The 17,500-nt window shown below is 47.0% G+C and overlaps 1 protein-coding gene across 3 annotated transcripts in view; it reads left to right on the forward strand.

Moving 5' to 3' along the window:
• Positions 1–1,022: 1,022 nt before the first annotated feature.
• sez6l2 (seizure related 6 homolog (mouse)-like 2) overlaps positions 1,023–17,500 on the forward strand; it is a 30,234-nt gene continuing 13,756 nt past the window's right edge. Inside the window, exons 1-9 of one of the 3 annotated variants that reach the window (XM_062526844.1) lie at positions 1,023–1,040; positions 3,000–3,079; positions 3,527–3,679; positions 8,213–8,431; positions 8,860–8,990; positions 9,827–10,019; positions 10,298–10,483; positions 13,473–13,656; positions 15,820–15,983. In XM_062526844.1, the coding sequence (XP_062382828.1) occupies positions 3,022–3,079; positions 3,527–3,679; positions 8,213–8,431; positions 8,860–8,990; positions 9,827–10,019; positions 10,298–10,483; positions 13,473–13,656; positions 15,820–15,983 (1,288 nt within the window). In that variant the 5' untranslated portion in view covers positions 1,023–1,040; positions 3,000–3,021. Of the gene's footprint in view, positions 1,041–1,641; positions 2,118–2,999; positions 3,080–3,526; positions 3,680–8,212; positions 8,432–8,859; positions 8,991–9,826; positions 10,020–10,297; positions 10,484–13,472; positions 13,657–15,819; positions 15,984–17,500 lie in introns of those variants that run through there. The other 2 variants (XM_062526842.1, XM_062526843.1) reach the window with 2 other exon arrangements.

The following is a 17,500-nucleotide window of genomic DNA, read 5'->3' on the forward strand; positions in this document are numbered from 1 at the left end:
GTGGGAGGGTTAGGCCACGCCCCCGGGGGGAGGGCTCAGAACCCAGGCGATAACAGTACCACAGGAACAACAGCAGCAGTGACCATAGCAACCCTGTAACCGGTGGTGACGACAGCGACAACAGACCTGTTACCGGGGGTAACGTCAACTGCTCCAAATTCCACCACATCCTGCTAGATTAGAGAGAACATCAAAGACACACACAGCACACACACACACACACACACACACACACACACACACACACACACACACACACACACACACAGAGTGAGTTCAGCTGTTTTCATGCATACTGTATGTCTGGATAACAGAAGTGTGTTCAAGAGTGGGAGGGGAGCAGAGGAAAGGAGAGGAGAGGAGAGGAGGAAGAGAGGAGAGGAGAGGAGGAAGAGAGGAAAGGAGAGGAGAGGAGGAAGAGAAGAGAGGAGAGAAGAGGACAGAAGAGGAGAGAAGAGGCTGGAAGGAGAGGGGAGCAGAGGAAAGGAGAGGAGAGGTAGCATGATGAAAGGATAAGAGGAGAGATGATAGAAAACTGAACGAAAGTCATGCAGCTCTTCCTCTCGTTCCTGACGTGACGTCAGCGCTCTCGCGAGTTTAATTTATTTATCAGAAGTCAAGCCGACAGACCGCGCGCGAGCTGATCCTATCCTTAACATCGTCGGACTCACGTGAGGTGAACAGTGCCGGTAAAACGAGCTCCATAAATGATATGATATCAGCGCGAGATCAGCACGGGTGACGGTAGTGATGCATAGATAGATAGCCGTAAGCGCTAATGCCTTAAGACTAAATAGATCCGTCCACTACACCGCTATTGCCTTAAAGACTTACCCCTCTTCTTTCCTCGTGCTCCGGTAAACTACTCTCCCGTGCTCCGGTAAACTACTCGGACAGGCTGCTGTCTCTGTTGAATGCGCAGCTGCGCTTCTCGAGGTGTGTGTATGTTCCGCATTTCATGTTGCCGGAAAACATCGAGCGAAACCCCCCCTCCTTGGCGGAAACACGCGAGGAGAAGATATCGACCGGAGAATGTTTACGTAATATCCCCACCGCCACCACACACACATACACACATACACACACACACACACACACACACACACTCGTACGTAATATCGCTGCTGATACGGAGCTTTATCCCACCAGCCGAACGGCGCGTGCTGCTCCGGTTGTATAACTAACCCCCAACACACACACACACACACACACACACACACACACACAGTGAGAGAGAGAGAGACGCACACCTAGATGAGATCTCACACAATCACACACACACACACACACACACACACACACACAGGAGGGATTACCGCGCATCTGCATCTGGCTCGGAGCTGAGCAGTGTATCTGATTTCAGCACCGCAGCTCTGGACAGCTCCGTGAGTGAGAGTGTGTGTGTGTGTGTGTGTGTGTGTGTGTGTGTGTGTGTGTGTGTGTGTGTTTGTGTGTGTGCGCGCGCGCGCGTGTGCGTGCGTGCGTGTGATTGTGTGAGATCTAATCTGATTTCAGCGCCGCGGCTCTGGACAGCTCCTTTGCGGAAACAGACGCGTCGGGTCTTGCGCTGCTGCTCCGCTAGATGGCGCGTTTGACGCGACACAAACACACACACACACACACGCGCCTGCACTGTTCCATCCGAGCGCGCATTCTCATACCCTCACGCCATTGACAGTCCACCAGTAAATCTAACGGGTAAAACCTGCTCGAGACGCCCGCTCCACCCACCTCACACCAAGCTCGCAGGCCTGACGGTGACATCGGCGAACTAACAGATACGAGCAGAGGCCAACGTGAGTAATTAGGAGAATGACAGAGAGTGTTGGCACGTGACGGTGATGCTATTGATATTTTGAGGCGGACAGATTGAGGACGAGGCGGGAACCCGCAGAGCGCGAGCTGCTTTATCGAGAGGCTGAGGCGCGCGCGGCTTGAGCTTCGGTATCTGAAGGATTCTGAGGAGTGACGCGGGAAAGCAGCTTCGCCGCAGGATAATCGGTGCTACCGGAGACACACGGAGCGTGCTGATAAACGAACGCAGAGCAGGTGGCGGTTCCAGTCCTGCAGCTGCTGCGTAGGGCTCTCGAGGCAGCGAGGCGACGAAGGCTCGCGAGGTATTTGTGCTCCTCCGTCACCTTCACAGAAACTGCACCTGCGTCCCGCGCGCATCCAGCAGCACAAACGCACCGATGACGGGGTTTTTTTTACCGGGGACATTTTAGGGAAACAGCTCGCGTGTTTATTGTCGTTATTCTGCTGACATGTCGCTCGTGGAGATTGGCGCAGGGCAACAACGGAGGAGTGGAGGTTAGAAAAACAGCACGCGCATCTGAAGCAGTGCTCGCATGAATTCGAAATGCAAAACAGCCTGCAGCGTCAGCTACGCTGCTCGTGCGCGTATATAGCGTTATATTACATCAGTGATTACAGGCGCTGGTGTTGATGAATTATCCATCATAACAGATCGTTCCTCTGTGTGTCGTGTGCACACACGGGCACACACACACACACACACACGCATTAGGCCGAGCTGTGTGCACGGGGATACATCCCGCCCTGTCTGCGTGCGGCAGGGCTTGGTCGGTGTCTCGCGACTGCTCTGAGGTGGAGATCTGGGGTGACATCACAAACCAGAGCAGAGATCGCGTGTCTGATTGAAGCCTTATGTCACCAGCGGCCGATAGACCCGGAGGCACGAGAAATGTTCATAAAACACACATCACACACACACACACACACACACACACACACACACACACACACACACACACACACACCTACAGGATCTCTAGCAGCACACTGACCCTGATCTCTTCCAGCAGCACAGCACTCATATTATGCCCCTTCAGCTGTGTTGCTCTCGGCTGTGTTGTTTTAATTGTGTTGTTTTTGGTTGTGTTGTTTGGTTGTGTTGCTTTTGATTGTGTTGCTTTTGATTGTGTTGTTTTTGGTTTTACTTTGTTTGTTTGTTTGTTTATGTCTCTCTCTCTCTCCAGGCTCTCTGTCTCACCCTGAACCATGGTGTCCACAATGACAGCTGTGACACTCTCCGTCACTTTACTGCACCTCACAACAGGTAAGTGTGTGTGTGTGTGGGGGGGGGGGGGGGGGGTTGATTGATTGATCTGATTGAGAGTATAAGTGTGTCTGCTCAAAAGTAAACATGATGAGTGTGTGTGTGTGTGTGTGTGTGTGTGTGTGTGTGTGTGTGTGTGTGTGTGTGTGTGCACGTGCGGATTCATGTGTGTGCGCGGTTTGATCTGATTGAGAATGTAAGTGTGTCTGGTGTGTGTGTGTGTGTGTGTGTGTGTGTGCAGATTTGTGTGTGTGTGTGTGTGTGTGCATACATGGTATATATAGTATATTCACACACATACACTCATCCTTCTCTCTCTCTCACACACACACACACTCACTCACTCACTCTCTCACTCTTCTCACACTCACACTCACACACACACACACACACACACACACACACACACATGTAATTGGTGTAATTCGTTACTCTGCTCTTCCAAAGGACTGACTATTCTGACCACCACTCCGGAGGCCCCTCCTACTTCCTCGTCTAGTCCCCGCCCCCTGCCTGATCTCATCCACTCAGCTCTCCTCAGCAAGGACTCCCTCTCCTTCGCCCAATCAGGGGCCTCGGCAGGGGCCCTCCAGAATGCAGGTACGTCCAGAGCTGCTGCTCCAGAGTCCAGAGTGAGTCCAGAGTGAGTGCAGAGTGAGTCCAGAGTGAGTCCAGAGTGAGTCCAGAGTGAGTGCAGAGTGAGTCCAGAGTGAGTCCAGAGTGAGTGCAGAGTGAGTGCAGAGTGAGTCCAGAGTGAGTCCAGAGTGAGTCCAGAGTGAGTGCAGAGTGAGTCCAGAGTGAGTGCAGAGTGAGTCCAGAGTGAGTCCAGAGTGAGTGCAGAGTGAGTCCAGAGTGAGTCGAGTCCAGAGTGAGTCCAGAGTGAGTCCAGAGTGAGTCCAGAGTGAGTCGAGTCCAGAGTGAGTGCAGAGTGAGTGCAGAGTGAGTCCAGAGTGAGTGCAGAGTGAGTCCAGAGTGAGTCCAGAGTGAGTCCAGAGTGAGTGCAGAGTGAGTCCAGAGTGAGTCCAGAGTGAGTCGAGTCCAGAGTGAGTGCAGAGTGAGTGCAGAGTGAGTCCAGAGTGAGTCGAGTGCAGAGTGAGTGCAGAGTGAGTCCAGAGTGAGTCCAGAGTGAGTCGAGTGCAGAGTGAGTGCAGAGTGAGTCGAGTCCAGAGTGAGTCCAGAGTGAGTGCAGAGTGAGTCCAGAGTGAGTGCAGAGTGAGTCCAGAGTCAGTCCAGAGTGAGTCCAGAGTGAGTCCAGAGTGAGTCCAGAGTGAGTGCAGAGTGAGTGCAGAGTGAGTCCAGAGTGAGTGCAGAGTGAGTGCAGAGTGAGTCCAGAGTGAGTCCAGAGTGAGTGCAGAGTGAGTCCAGAGTGAGTGCAGAGTGAGTGCAGAGTGAGTCCAGAGTGAGTCCAGAGTGAGTCCAGAGTGAGTGCAGAGTGAGTCCAGAGTGAGTAGAAGCTCTCATGCGCGGACATGTTGGTGGGCGGGTACCTATCTGGCGGCTACAGCCAATCGTTACTCAGTGCGGGACTCCACTCGGACATAGGGTGGCTCTTAAACTCTCTCCTCGATCCTCGTTCCCACTGATCTATAACTTACACTGGATAGACTATCCCATTGTTGCCGCCCCATCATTCTTTATCTAGATCAGTGAGGACGAGGATCGAGGAAGGAAGGTAGGGTGTATAAAAGACCAAATGAGAGGCACCCATAGTGTGCGTTCGGTGTGCGCTCCCGAGCAGCTTTTTCTTCTTGTTACGTGGCAAGCAAGGTATGAATTGGCTGGATTTACTAGCCTAGCCTCTAGTCTGGTTGACTATGAATTGGTTGGATTTGCTAGCCTAGCCTAGCCTCTAGTCTGGTTGACTATGAATTGGCTGGATTTACTAGCCTAGCCTCCGCCATTCATTTCCGCGAGTCACACTCTCCATATGTATACAGTGGGGAGCACATGTATTTGATACCATGCTAAAGTTGGCTAAAAAGAGGAATAGAAAATCATCATTTGACAATTGATCTTAAAGGAACACTTCACTCGTGTAACTGTATTTTAATAGGGATATAGACTAGCTAGATATAGCCCTGCCAGACAGGCTAGCTAGATATAGGGTGCCTCTCAACATCTCTCCTCGATTCTCGATGCTCGATCCTCGAGGGGCGTTCCCACTGATCTATAACCCCCATCGTTCCTAATGTAGATCAGTGAGGAACGAGGCCCGAGGAGGGAGGGAGGACGTATAAAAGCCCAAATGAGAGGCACCCCTAGCCTTGACAGATATAGGGTGCCTCTCATTTGGTCTTTTATACACCCTCCTTTCCTTCCTCGATCCTTGTCCTCACTGATCTAGATAAAGAATGATTGGGCGACAACAATGTGATAGTCTATCCAGTGTTAGCTATAGATCAGTGGGAACGAGCCTCGAGGACCGAGCATCGATGATCGAGGAGAGAGTTTGAGAGCCACCCATAGGCTAACTAGATATGGGGTATATCTCAAAGTCAAGGATTGGTCCTTCCAAGCCACCTTTTCAAGGACGTTACGTCATCAAATCTCGTCAAGCACTGTTCTAAAGTCAAGGATGCTTTCAAATTCTAGTAAGTACTGAGTCCTTCCTTCTGAGAATTTCTGAGAATTTTGGAAGATGCATCGATGGATCCTCGGTGTGAAGAAATAACCCACAATCCTTTGCGTATGGACGATTAGACATTGGCCCTTTCCGAAACGGATCCCTACTCACTTCGACTCGGTTAGCGAGTGAACTTCCTTTTCAAGTCCACTCGTGGGTGCGGAGAACACTCGCATTTGAAGGGTTAGGGGGTTAAGACAGCGCTACATTTCGGATGCGCTTGAAGGGAGAAGGAAGTTGACGTCATATTCGTTTTCATAGAAATTATGAAGCCAATATATATTAAATCGCCAATTAAGATGTTCTGGACACCCCTATGTATTAGGATATACATCCCTCTTCTCTCCTTTCATTACTATGAGTGAGGAGTTGCATTTTATGCTTTATTTAACGTCAAATTATAAAAGTGCTGTAAATGCGACCTGCACATGTGTTCAAATATTACAGCCTACTTCTGTACGATCTTGCACATTTTACTGAGTATCAAACTGAACATGAGTTGTTACAATGTAGCTTAAATCACGCTTTTATCTGTAAATGCCGTCATACGGACCAAAAAACAACTGGCAGGGAGATTCACGAGCTGCACGAACACTTGAAAATGGTTGCACCTGCGTTTCAAGTCAGCATCGATGCTGACTTGCTCCTGGAGGCGTGGTAGCCCCTCTCCCTAGGCACTTCACTCGACTCAAAATTCGTTTCGGATGATACTTAATGTGACGGACCCTCGCGTGAACGCGCAAACGAAGTGGAAGTGTGTAGTGTTAGGATTTAGGGGCTGGTTTCGGAAAGGGCCATTTTCTGACGGTGTGATTTAAAAATAAGAGGGAGAGGGAGATGGAAAGTAGATGCAAAGAAGCAGTACGGATGCAATGTAGGCTAAATATGATTTATCAAGTGTTTTTTAATGCCATCGTATATTTGCTCAGGCATTTATATCAAGTTATTGTGCATATTCATCATAAATGCATATGTCAATGTGCATGAATAAGTTGTGATAGACGTTATTAATTTATCTCAGAACTTCGCCCAATGCGAACTTTATAGAAGTTTAACATTACCGTTGCTGTTGCCATTTACCAGTATAACTTTCCATTGACACTAACATAATTATAAACTACAGATTGTGATATGTGAAGACCAAGTCGAATGTGGAAATACTGTAGGCTACTCCAAAAAGTTTATTTAGAGGAAAGTGCAGCTGCAGTTGTCGGAACTCCTGTAAAAGCAGCACAATTTCCACGGTTCTAATTAAGCGCGCAGCCGGAACCGTGCACAATTGACGTGCACTTCCACACTCGCTAGGCTGTTCCATTGCATGTGATCTTAACGGCTGGAGAGGGTACTGGGAAGGTGTGTAGCCTTGTCTCTCTAGCACTCGACTCGAGAGAAAGCATTCTATCAAGGACGAGCTCTTGACTTTGAGAAACACCCATAGCCTTGCCAGATAGGCTTAGATATAGCAGCTAGCTGGATGTAGGCTGGTTGGATAGTGGCTGATAGTAGCTAGCTGGATAGTGACTAGCTGGATAGCCGCTAGCTGAGTGTGAACTCAAACCCCTACTCTAAGTGTTGTTGAGAGCTTGCCCCATGGTGAGTCTATCTACATCACTGATGTTAGCAAAAGAGCTGCCACAAATCTCCAGCCACAAGTGGGCTGTTTCTCAAAGTCAAGGATGGGTCCTTCCAAGCCACTTTTTCAAGGACGTTGCGTCATCAAATCTCGTCAAGCACTGTTCTAAAGTCAAGGATGCTTTCAAATTCTATCAAGTACTGAGTCCTTCCTTCTGAGAATTTCGGAGAATTTTCGAGGATACATAGATGGATACTCGACGTGAAGAAATATCCCACAATCCTTTGCGTATGGACGATTAGAAATTCCCTAACGGTGTGATTTAAAAAAAAGAGGGAGAGGGAGATGGAAAGAAGATGCAAAGCAATGCGTGTTAATGTTGGCTAAATATGAGTGTTTTATTCATTTCATCGTAGGCTATATTTGCTCAGGCATTTATATCAAGTTATTGTGCATATTCATCATAAATGCATGTCAATGTGTATGAATAGATGTGTTTTGATAGACTTGTGTTATTAATTTATCTCTGAACTTCCCCCAATGCGTACAAGTTTAACAGACAAGGCTACCATTACCGTGACACTAACATAATTATGAACTACGGATTGTGATATGTGAAGACCAAGTCGAATGTGGAAATACTGGCTACGTTTATTTAGAGGAAAGTGCAGCTGCACTTCCTCCTGTAAAAGCAGCACAATTTCCACGGTTCAAATGAAGCGCGTAGCCGGAACCGTGCACGGTTGACGTGCACTTCCACACTCGCTAGGCTGTTCCATTGCATGTGATCTTGAAGGCTGGGGAGGGTACTGGGAAGGTGTGTAGCCTTGTCTCTCTAGCACCCGACTCGCAAGGAAGCATTCTATCAAGGATGCGCTCTTGACTTTGAGAAACAGCTAGATAGTCCTGTGACCTTCTGACCTTCTGCCCTCTACAGGCACGACCCCTGACCCCACACAGGCAGTCCCGTCTGTGAGGCACATTCAGCCCGTCTCCACGGTGATGTCCCCTGGTGTCCTGACAACAGCTGTGACATCATCCTCTGCTCCGAGGGGGGGGCAGTCAGCTGGGGGGGGTGTCACATCTTCTCCCACAGAGGAAGAGACCACCACCACCCTCATCACCACGACAACCATCACTACGGTGCACACTCCTGGTTGGTGGACTTTAGCACAAATGCTAGCTGTTCTCTCTCTTGGCCTGTGTGAATAGTTCAGTCTAATGCCAGCCTATCTGTCTAATGGTTCTCTCTCTCTCTCGTTCTCTCTTTCTCTCTCTCTTGTTCTCTCTCTTTTTCTCTCTCTCTTTCTCTCCCTCTCTCTGTTTCTCTCTCTCTCTCTATCCCTCTCTTAGTGTAACACCAGACTATCGTCCTAATGGTTCTGTCTGTGTGTGTGTGTGTGCGTAGTCCAATGTAAAGCCAGCCTATCTAATGTCTCTCTTGCTTTGTGTGTGTGTGTGTGTGTGTGTGTGTGTGTGTGTGTGTGCGTAGTCCAATGTAATGCCAGCCTATCTAATGTCTCTCTTGCTTTCTCTGTGTGTGTGTGTGTGTGTGTGTGTGTGTGTGTGTGTGTGCGTGCGCAGTCCAGTGTAATGCTAGCCTGACGGGGCTGGAGGGGCTGGTTGAGTCTCTGGATCCGCTGGCTGCTCCTCTCTCCCCGCTCGAGTGCACCTACAGCATTGCCGTCTACCCCGGATACGGCGTAGAGATACAGGTAAACATTCCGCACTACCCCGGATACGGCGTAGAGATACAGGTAAACATTCCGCACTACCCCGGATACGGCGTAGAGATACAGGTAAACATTCCGCACTACCCCGGATACGGCGTAGAGATACAGGTAAACATTCCGCACTACCCCGGATACGGCGTAGAGATACAGGTAAACATTCCGCACTACCTCGGATACGGCGTAGAGATACAGGTAAACATTCTGCACTACCCCGGATACGGCGTAGAGATACAGGTAAACATTCCGCACTACCCTGGATACAGCGTAGAGATACAGGTAAACATTCCGCACTACCCCGGATACGGCCTAGAGATACAGGTAAACATTCCGCACTACCCCGGATACGGCGTAGAGATACAGGTAAACATTCCGCACTACCTCGGATACGGCGTAGAGATACAGGTAAACATTCCGCACTACCTCGGATACGGCGTAGAGATACAGGTAAACATTCTGCACTACCCCGGATACGGCGTAGAGATACAGGTAAACATTCCGCACTACCCTGGATACAGCGTAGAGATACAGGTTGTAAGAATCTCAACTCAAGTTGTCAGCAAATGAGCGTTATGGCTTCATTAAAACACATGTTCAAGATGAACTCTATCATGTTATAATATATATATATTATAATATATAATATATAGCTTTATTAGAGCATCTGCTGAGGGCGAGAGAGAGCGTGCGTGCGTGCGTGCGTGCGTGCGTGCGTTATGTGTGTTATGTTAATATCAATGGTGTGTGTGTGTGTGTGTGTGTGTGTGTGTGTGTGTGTGTGTGTGTGTGTGTTGTGTGTGTGTGTGTGTGTGTGTGTTCAGGTCCAGAAGGTGAATCTGTCGAAGGACGAGTCTCTGACTATTCTGGGTGTTGGAGAGGCAGAGCCAGAGCTGCTGGCCAATGAGACCATCATGAAGGAGGGTCAGGTGATCCGCAGCTCCACCAATCAGGTGCAGATCCACTACCGCAGCCTCCGGCAGACCAATCACGGGCTCTTCAGTCTGCACTACCAGGGTACGCCTCAGTCATCTGCTCTGGGATTGGCCAATATCGCCCATACAGTATTCTGCTCTGGGATTGGCCAAAAAAGTCCCACACAGTATTCTGCTCTGGGATTGGCCAATATCTCCCATACAGTATTCTGCTCTCTGATTGGCTGATACCCACCACCTCTCCTCTCCTCTCTCTTCTCTGCCTCCCTGTCCCTCTCTCTCTCATCATCCCTCCTTCCCTCTCTCCCTCCCTCCTCCTCTTCTCCTCCTCCTCTCCCTCTCTCCTCTCCTCCTCCTCAGCGTTCCTGTTGTCCTGTCCGTTCCCGCTGCCCCTGGAGGGAGGAGGTGTGACGGTGACTGACCTTCACCCTGGGGGTCAGGCGCACTTCCACTGTGACCCCGGCTTCCAGGTCAGAGGTCACGAGGTCGCCACCTGCCTGAACACCACGCGCCCTCGCTGGAGCTCCGCCCAGCCCCGCTGTGTGGGTAAGCGACCAATCACGTCCTCCTCCACAGTCACATGATCTACTGTGTGGGTAAGCGACCAATCACGTCCTCCCCCACAGTCACATGACCTACTGTGTGGGTAAGCGACCAATCACGTCCTCCCCCACAGTCACATGACCTACTGTGCAGGACATACTACATAGTGTTACAGTAGATCCTTGGTCACTAACAAGATAGAGCAACGCACTTCGTACTATTGGAGCAAAACGGTCTGCATACATGGAAGTGTCACCTTACGTCACTAAATAAACTTTCTCTCTTAACCTGCAATTCCTTTTGTTTACAGTATTATTGTCTATAATCATGTATGATACCAATTAATCATTTTTTAGGACATCGAATGAATCATTTAATTAGTCTGTGAACAAAGCAATTCACTTGAGCATAAACTATCCACTTTTACTAAGGTAAGGTAAGGTAAGGTAACTTTTATTGTACACAAGGGTAGATTTGGTTGCAGGTAAAAAGAGAGTAGGCTGCTTACACACACATAGACGACATTAATGACATTGACAAAAAACAAGAAGACACTGACATAACAGTGGCAACAGTGCTCCAGACATAGAGACATGGTTAAATCTCTAAAATATATATAAATATATAATTCAGGGGATAAAATACAGATTATTTAATATTATGACAGCTGAGGGAACAAAACTGCCTCTGTATCTTTTAGTTTTGCAGGCGGGCATTTTGTACCTGCGGCCTGATGGGAGAGGCTGGAATTGGCTGTGTAGTGGGTGGGATCTATCCTCTAAGATTGACCCAACTAGCCTCTGTAGCTGCCTGCTGTGTAGGGACTCCAGGCTCAGCTGTGGCTCTCCAATCAGCCTACTAGCCCACCTCACAATTTGGTTCAGAGAATTTTTATTTTTCAGGGGTAGGTTGCTGAACCAAGAGACCAGAAGAGATGACAGATTCAGTGAAGCAGTGATAAAACATAGTGAGCAACTTTCTGTCGATGTGGAGGGAGGACAATTTCCTCAGACAGTATAGCCGCTGGTTCCCCTTTTTGTATGCAGCCTCACAGTTTGACTCAAAGGTTAAATTATTGTCAATGATGGTCCCCAGGTATTTATTTTTGTTGACACACTCCACTGCTTGACCCTTTATGCTGATGATTTCCTTAGCCATGGTGAGTTTCCTAGAATCAATGCACATGTTTTTGGTTTTGGAAATGACCTGTCACACCAGTCTACAAAATCCTGGACAACTGGACCATGACCTGTTTCATTCCCTTGTAGCAGGCTTACAATGACAGAGTCATCTGCATACTTTAAAATACGTCTGTCTCCTCTGTTGCTGTGACACATGTTGGTGTAGAGGATGAACAAGAGAGGAGACAGAACACAGCCCTGAGGGGAGCCAGTGGAGGAACATATCTGATCAGACAGTACTCCATTGACTCGCACTCCTTGTGTCCTGTCAGTTAGAAAATCTAAAACCCAGCCAACAAGATTTTCACTAAGATCAAATTGCTCTAAAAGTCTTTCTGTTAAGATGTGAGGTTGAATTGTGTTCAAAGCAGAGGAGAAATCTATGAATAAAAGCTGAGCATGTGTTCCCTTTCCTTCTAAATGTTTAAAAGCATGTTCATCAGAGTGCCTGTGGCATCCTCAACCCCTCTGTGTGGCCTGTATGGCAAACTGATATTGGTCACTATCAGACGCAGCCTTCTTTAAGATTTCATTTCTTACTATTTTCTCAAAAGATGTCATGACAATGTCAGTACAATAGGCCTAAAACCATTTAGTGCTTTGGGGCAGCTTGTCTTGGGGACTGGAACAGCTACTGCATCCTTCCAACATTTTGGAACATGCTGATTCCGTAAGGACTTATTAAATATTTAATTCAAAATTGAACAGAGTTCTTTAGAACACAACTTAAGCAGTCTACCACAGATATTGTCAGATCCATAACTTTTATTTGGGTTTATAGGGTTTTTAGGTTTTAAGTATCAAATCGAGAAAATAAATTATTAAAACCATTTGCAAGTTCAGGATCTGCATCAAAATCTTCTAAAGTGACAGTGCTTATATTTTGTGAGTTACTGATGCCTGCGATGGCCTTCATACTTGACCAGGCAGAGCCCAAGTTGTTTGCAGCCATTTTATTTTCCAGGATTGTTTATAGTTCTGTTTAGCCCTTAAAATATCAGTTTTCATGTCTTTTGTGGCTGTATACAATTCAGAGGCAGTCCCATGTTTGAAGGCAAGTTTCTTAGCCTGAATGCAGGATTTAACAGATTTTGTGACCCATGGCTTGTTATTAGAGTACATTTTTACACTTTTGCTTGGTATAATCATGTCTCTACAGAATGCGGCATAGGAACATGTTACATCGGCTAACTGATCCAAATCTCCCCCACATGCCTCTATAAACATATCCCAATTAGTGCAGTCAAAACAGGCCTGTAGACGCTGCACAGACTCTTCTGTCCAATTTTATTGTCGCTAATGTTATTCAGCTAGTTGTCATTTCAAAGAAATGTACACTTCTCCTTTTAGAATGTTACTTTAGCTAGGAGGCTAGCTAGCTCGCTAGCAACCAAACAGTAATTGGCAGCGGCATGGTCTGATATTAAGTTATTTTCTTTACTAATCCAAACCCTAAATATTACACTATTATGCTTGAAATGATCGCAAACATTTACAGATTATGACAAAATTTTCTAAATACTGTCAACAAATCCAGAAAGACATAATGACCAATGCCTCTCGCTCCGCTTTAACCCTCTCTGGTAGCATAGTGTTAGCACAGCGTTATGTTAGCATTGTGTTACAATCAGAAATAACTGGGTGCCTCCCATGGTGTGTGTGCATGTGTGTGCATGTGTGCGTGTTCATGCATTTGTGTGTTCATCCGTGTGTGTGTGTGTGTTGTGTGTGTTCATGTGTGTGTGTGTGTGTGTGTGTGTGTGTGTGTGTGTGTTGTGTGTGTGTGTGTGTGTGTGTGTGTGTCCTCCCAGCTGTGTCCTGTGGAGGGTGGATCAGAAATGCCACAGTGGGGCGTATTCTCTCCCCGACCATCGCCCCTGCCGGTAACCATAGCGGCGGCACCAATCTCAGCTGCCATTGGCTGATGGAGGCTAGGGAGGGACACAGGCTCCACCTCCATTTCGAGAGAGTTGCTCTGGATGAGGACAACGACAAGTGAGTGACAGCTGTCAATCAAGTTTGATTCAAGTACTAATTGCTCACTAGGCACAGTGCCCATGGTAACCCCACCCCTCCATATTTCACCATGACGATGAGAATGGTAACCCCACCTCTCCATATTTCACCATGACGATGAGAATGGTAACCTCACCCTTCCATATTTCACCATGACGATGAGAATGGTAACCCCACCCCTCCATATTTCACCATGACGATGAGAATGGTAACCCCACCCTTCCATATTTCACCATGACGATGAGAATGGTAACCCCACCCCTCCATATTTCACCATGACGATGAGAATGGTAACCCCACCCTTCCATATTTCACCATGACGATGAGAATGGTAACCCCACCCTTCCATATTTCACCATGACGATGAGAATGGTAACCCCACCCCTCCATATTTCACCATGACGATGAGAATGTCTGTCTCTTTCCTGGAACACACCATGTCATTGGCATTGGCTATTGATATTGTGTGTGTGTGTGTGTGTGTGTGTGTGTGTGTGTGTGAATTATAGGTCGAAAGTTGAATGAACAATTACTTATGGCCCTTTGGTTTCTCACAGGCTTGGTCGTTGTTGCCCATAACACACTAGCATCCTGCTAATGAATGACGTCATTGACACATTTGAAAAGCTTTTTAGAACAATTAAGGGACTTCAACAATCTAATACTCAGCCGTGTGTATTTTCTTTGACCCCCCTTTCGCATGTACAATATTCCGATTTCTACACAAAAAATTACATCCAGAGGAAAGTGGATTTTAGGAGAAACTCCATTCGCCTCCATTCATTCTCCACTTGCTCGCGATGGTCTTCTAGTTGCAGTACCATGCGGAAGTATTTAGAGAGTGGCGGATCTCCCCCTATTAGACATTCTCTGATACTACACATATATTAATGGTGCTGACAGGCTGGTGGTTTAATGGATGCTGATAGGCTGGTGGTTTAATGGATGCTGATAGGCTGATGGTGTAATGGATGCTGATAGGCTGATGGTTTAATGGATGAATGGATGCTGACAGGCTGGTGGTTTAATGGATGAATGGATGCTGACAGGCTGGTGGTTTAATGGATGCTGATAGGCTGATGGTTTAATGGATGCTGATAGGCTGATGGTGTAATGGATGCTGATAGGCTGATGGTTTAATGGATGCTGATAGGCTGATGGTGTAATGGATGCTGATAGGCTGATGGTTTAATGGATGCTGATAGGCTGATGGTGTAATGGATGCTGATAGGCTGATGGTGTAATGGATGCTGATAGGCTGATTGCTTAATGGATGCTGATAGGCTGATGGTTTAATGGTTTAATAAATGCTGATAGGCTGATGGTGTAATGGATGAATGCATGGCTGGAAGTAGATGGATAGAAAGTTGAATGGAAAGTGGTTTGTATTAATATTACTAAGATGTAATGGTTGCTAGGTTGTTGCTATGATGGTCGCTACCCCAAAGAAAGTGGTAGCTGTGCTGGTTGCTAGGTTAATCATGTTAGTTTCTATGATGGTTACTAGGTTGACATGGCTTAATAGATGTTGATAGACAAATAGTTGAATGGATGTGTATGCGTAAATGAATTATTGGATGTTGATAGACAAATAGTTAAATGGATGTATTCTTGTTGAATAGAGAGACACACAGAGAAATGGAGCCTAGTTGAGCACTGTAATAATAAGAAGACTTCGGATAACGGTACAATACATCTTCATGCTATGCTATCTTTAATCCCATCTATGCTATCTCTAATCCCATCTCTGCTCTTCCCAACTCCAGCTCTGCTATTTCTAATCCCATCTCTGCTCTTCCTAATCCCATCTATGCTATCTCTAATCCCATCTATGCTAATCTATGCTATTTCTAATCCCATCTCTGCTATCTCTATCCCATCTCTGCTGTTCCTAATCCCATTTATACTATCTCAAATTCCATCTATGCTCTTCCTAATCCCATCTCTGCTGTTCCTATTCCCATCTCTGCTCTTCCTAATCCCATCTATGCTATCTCTAATCCCATCTATGCTATCTCTAATCCCATCTATGCCTTTCCTAATCCCATCTCTGATGTTCCTAATCCCATCTCTGCTATCTTTAATCCCATCTCTGCTGTTCCTAATCCCATCTCTGCTCTTCCTAATCTCTGCGGTCCGTAGGCTGGTGGTGCGGAGCGGGAACAGTTCGGTGGCTCCGCTGCTCTTCGACTCGGACCTGGATGATGTTCCGGAGCGCGGCATCGTGAGCGAGGGCCCCTCCCTCTACCTAGAGCTCACCGCTGACTCCGCCTCCATCCCCCTGCTCTTCGCCCTACGCTACGAGGGTGAGTCAGGGTGTGTGTGTGTGAGTGTGAGTGTGAGTTTGTGTTTGTGTGTGTATGTGTGTGAGTGTGAGTTTGTGTTTGTGTGTGTATGTGTGTAGTCTTCAACACGAGTCAGATTCAGACACATGAAGGCGTGTAGTCAGTTACCCTAACTATGTCCGAAGGATCGACCTGATGCAGTGGAATGTGAACATGAATCAGCATCAGGCTAAAGTTACTACTAACTCAGCATCAGGCTAATGCTACTGCTAACTCAGCATCAGGCTAACGTTACTACTAACTCAGCATCAGGCTAATGCTACTGCTAACTCAGCATCAGCCTAACGTTACTACTAACTCAGCATCAGGCTAACGTTACTACTAACTCAGCATCAGGCTAATGCTACTGCTAACTCAGCATCAGGCTAACGTAAATTGATTTCATTGCTTCAAGACTCACACTACGCAACAAACACGTTGTGGTTTTGTATTTTCATTGCATTTTAAATGTAATAAATAATTAATTTTGGTATGAAAATATTAATGATTAATCGATAGTTGATCGTTAATTCTCCCGACGATCGACTAGGAAAATTTAACCGAATGCCTATCCCTATACTACTAACTCAGCATCAGGCTAATGCTGCTTCTAGCTCACACTACTGCTAACTCAACATTAGGCTAATGTTACTATAAGTGTAAATATAAGTATACTCTTTAGGTCTCTGCATTTACACCAATCTGTGAATTATTGAAACACATACAGCACACAGTGAACACAGGGGTTAGGTGCCTTGCTTGTGTGTGTGTCTGTGTGTGTGTGTGAGGGGTTAGGTGCCTTGCTTGTGTGTGTGTGTGTGTGTGTGTGTGTGTGTGTGTGTGTGTGTGTGTGTGTGTGTGTGTGTGTGTGTGTGTGTGGGCACTTCAGCCATGGATGTGCTCAATCACTTCCCCCGCCCACATTTCCCTACTGGTCAGAGATCGAACCGGCAACCCTGTGCTAACCATAGACAGTAAAAGATATGGACAGAGCTATCACGTAGACGTCAGCAGAGACCGAGGAAGCAAATTTCAACGTTTTTTTGGTCTTCTATTTCCGTCATAGGTCTCCTGCGCAGGCTCAGGTGTCGTATATGTGACGTAGGCACGTAGTCTGACCGAGTCTGACCTATGGCGACGCTTTACTCTCTATGGACGCATGCGCATTACCACTTTAGCATTGATTTCGGAAAACGTTTATTACTCTGCCGATAAGACAGTTACGAGATTATGACGCCAATTTCACAATGTAGTATGTACTCCGACAACAGAAAATGTTCATATAAAGGCTTAAAACGCTTCAGCTGTAACGTTATTTGATGTCAAAAGTGGCGCTTACGCCCCATAGGATTCAATGGAATGGCCAGCTAGCACTGGTCTCCTTTTTAGCATGGCGGCCGCCATACTGTCTACACTCTCAGAACATTCGCTGCCCCCTTGGTGCTAACCCTAGTGGGGCTAATTCTGTTACCCTAGTGGGGCTAATTCTGTTACCCTAG

The sequence above is a fragment of the Sardina pilchardus genome, chromosome 22 (assembly GCF_963854185.1).
Source record: "Sardina pilchardus chromosome 22, fSarPil1.1, whole genome shotgun sequence".
Classification (NCBI taxonomy): domain Eukaryota; kingdom Metazoa; phylum Chordata; class Actinopteri; order Clupeiformes; family Clupeidae; genus Sardina; species Sardina pilchardus.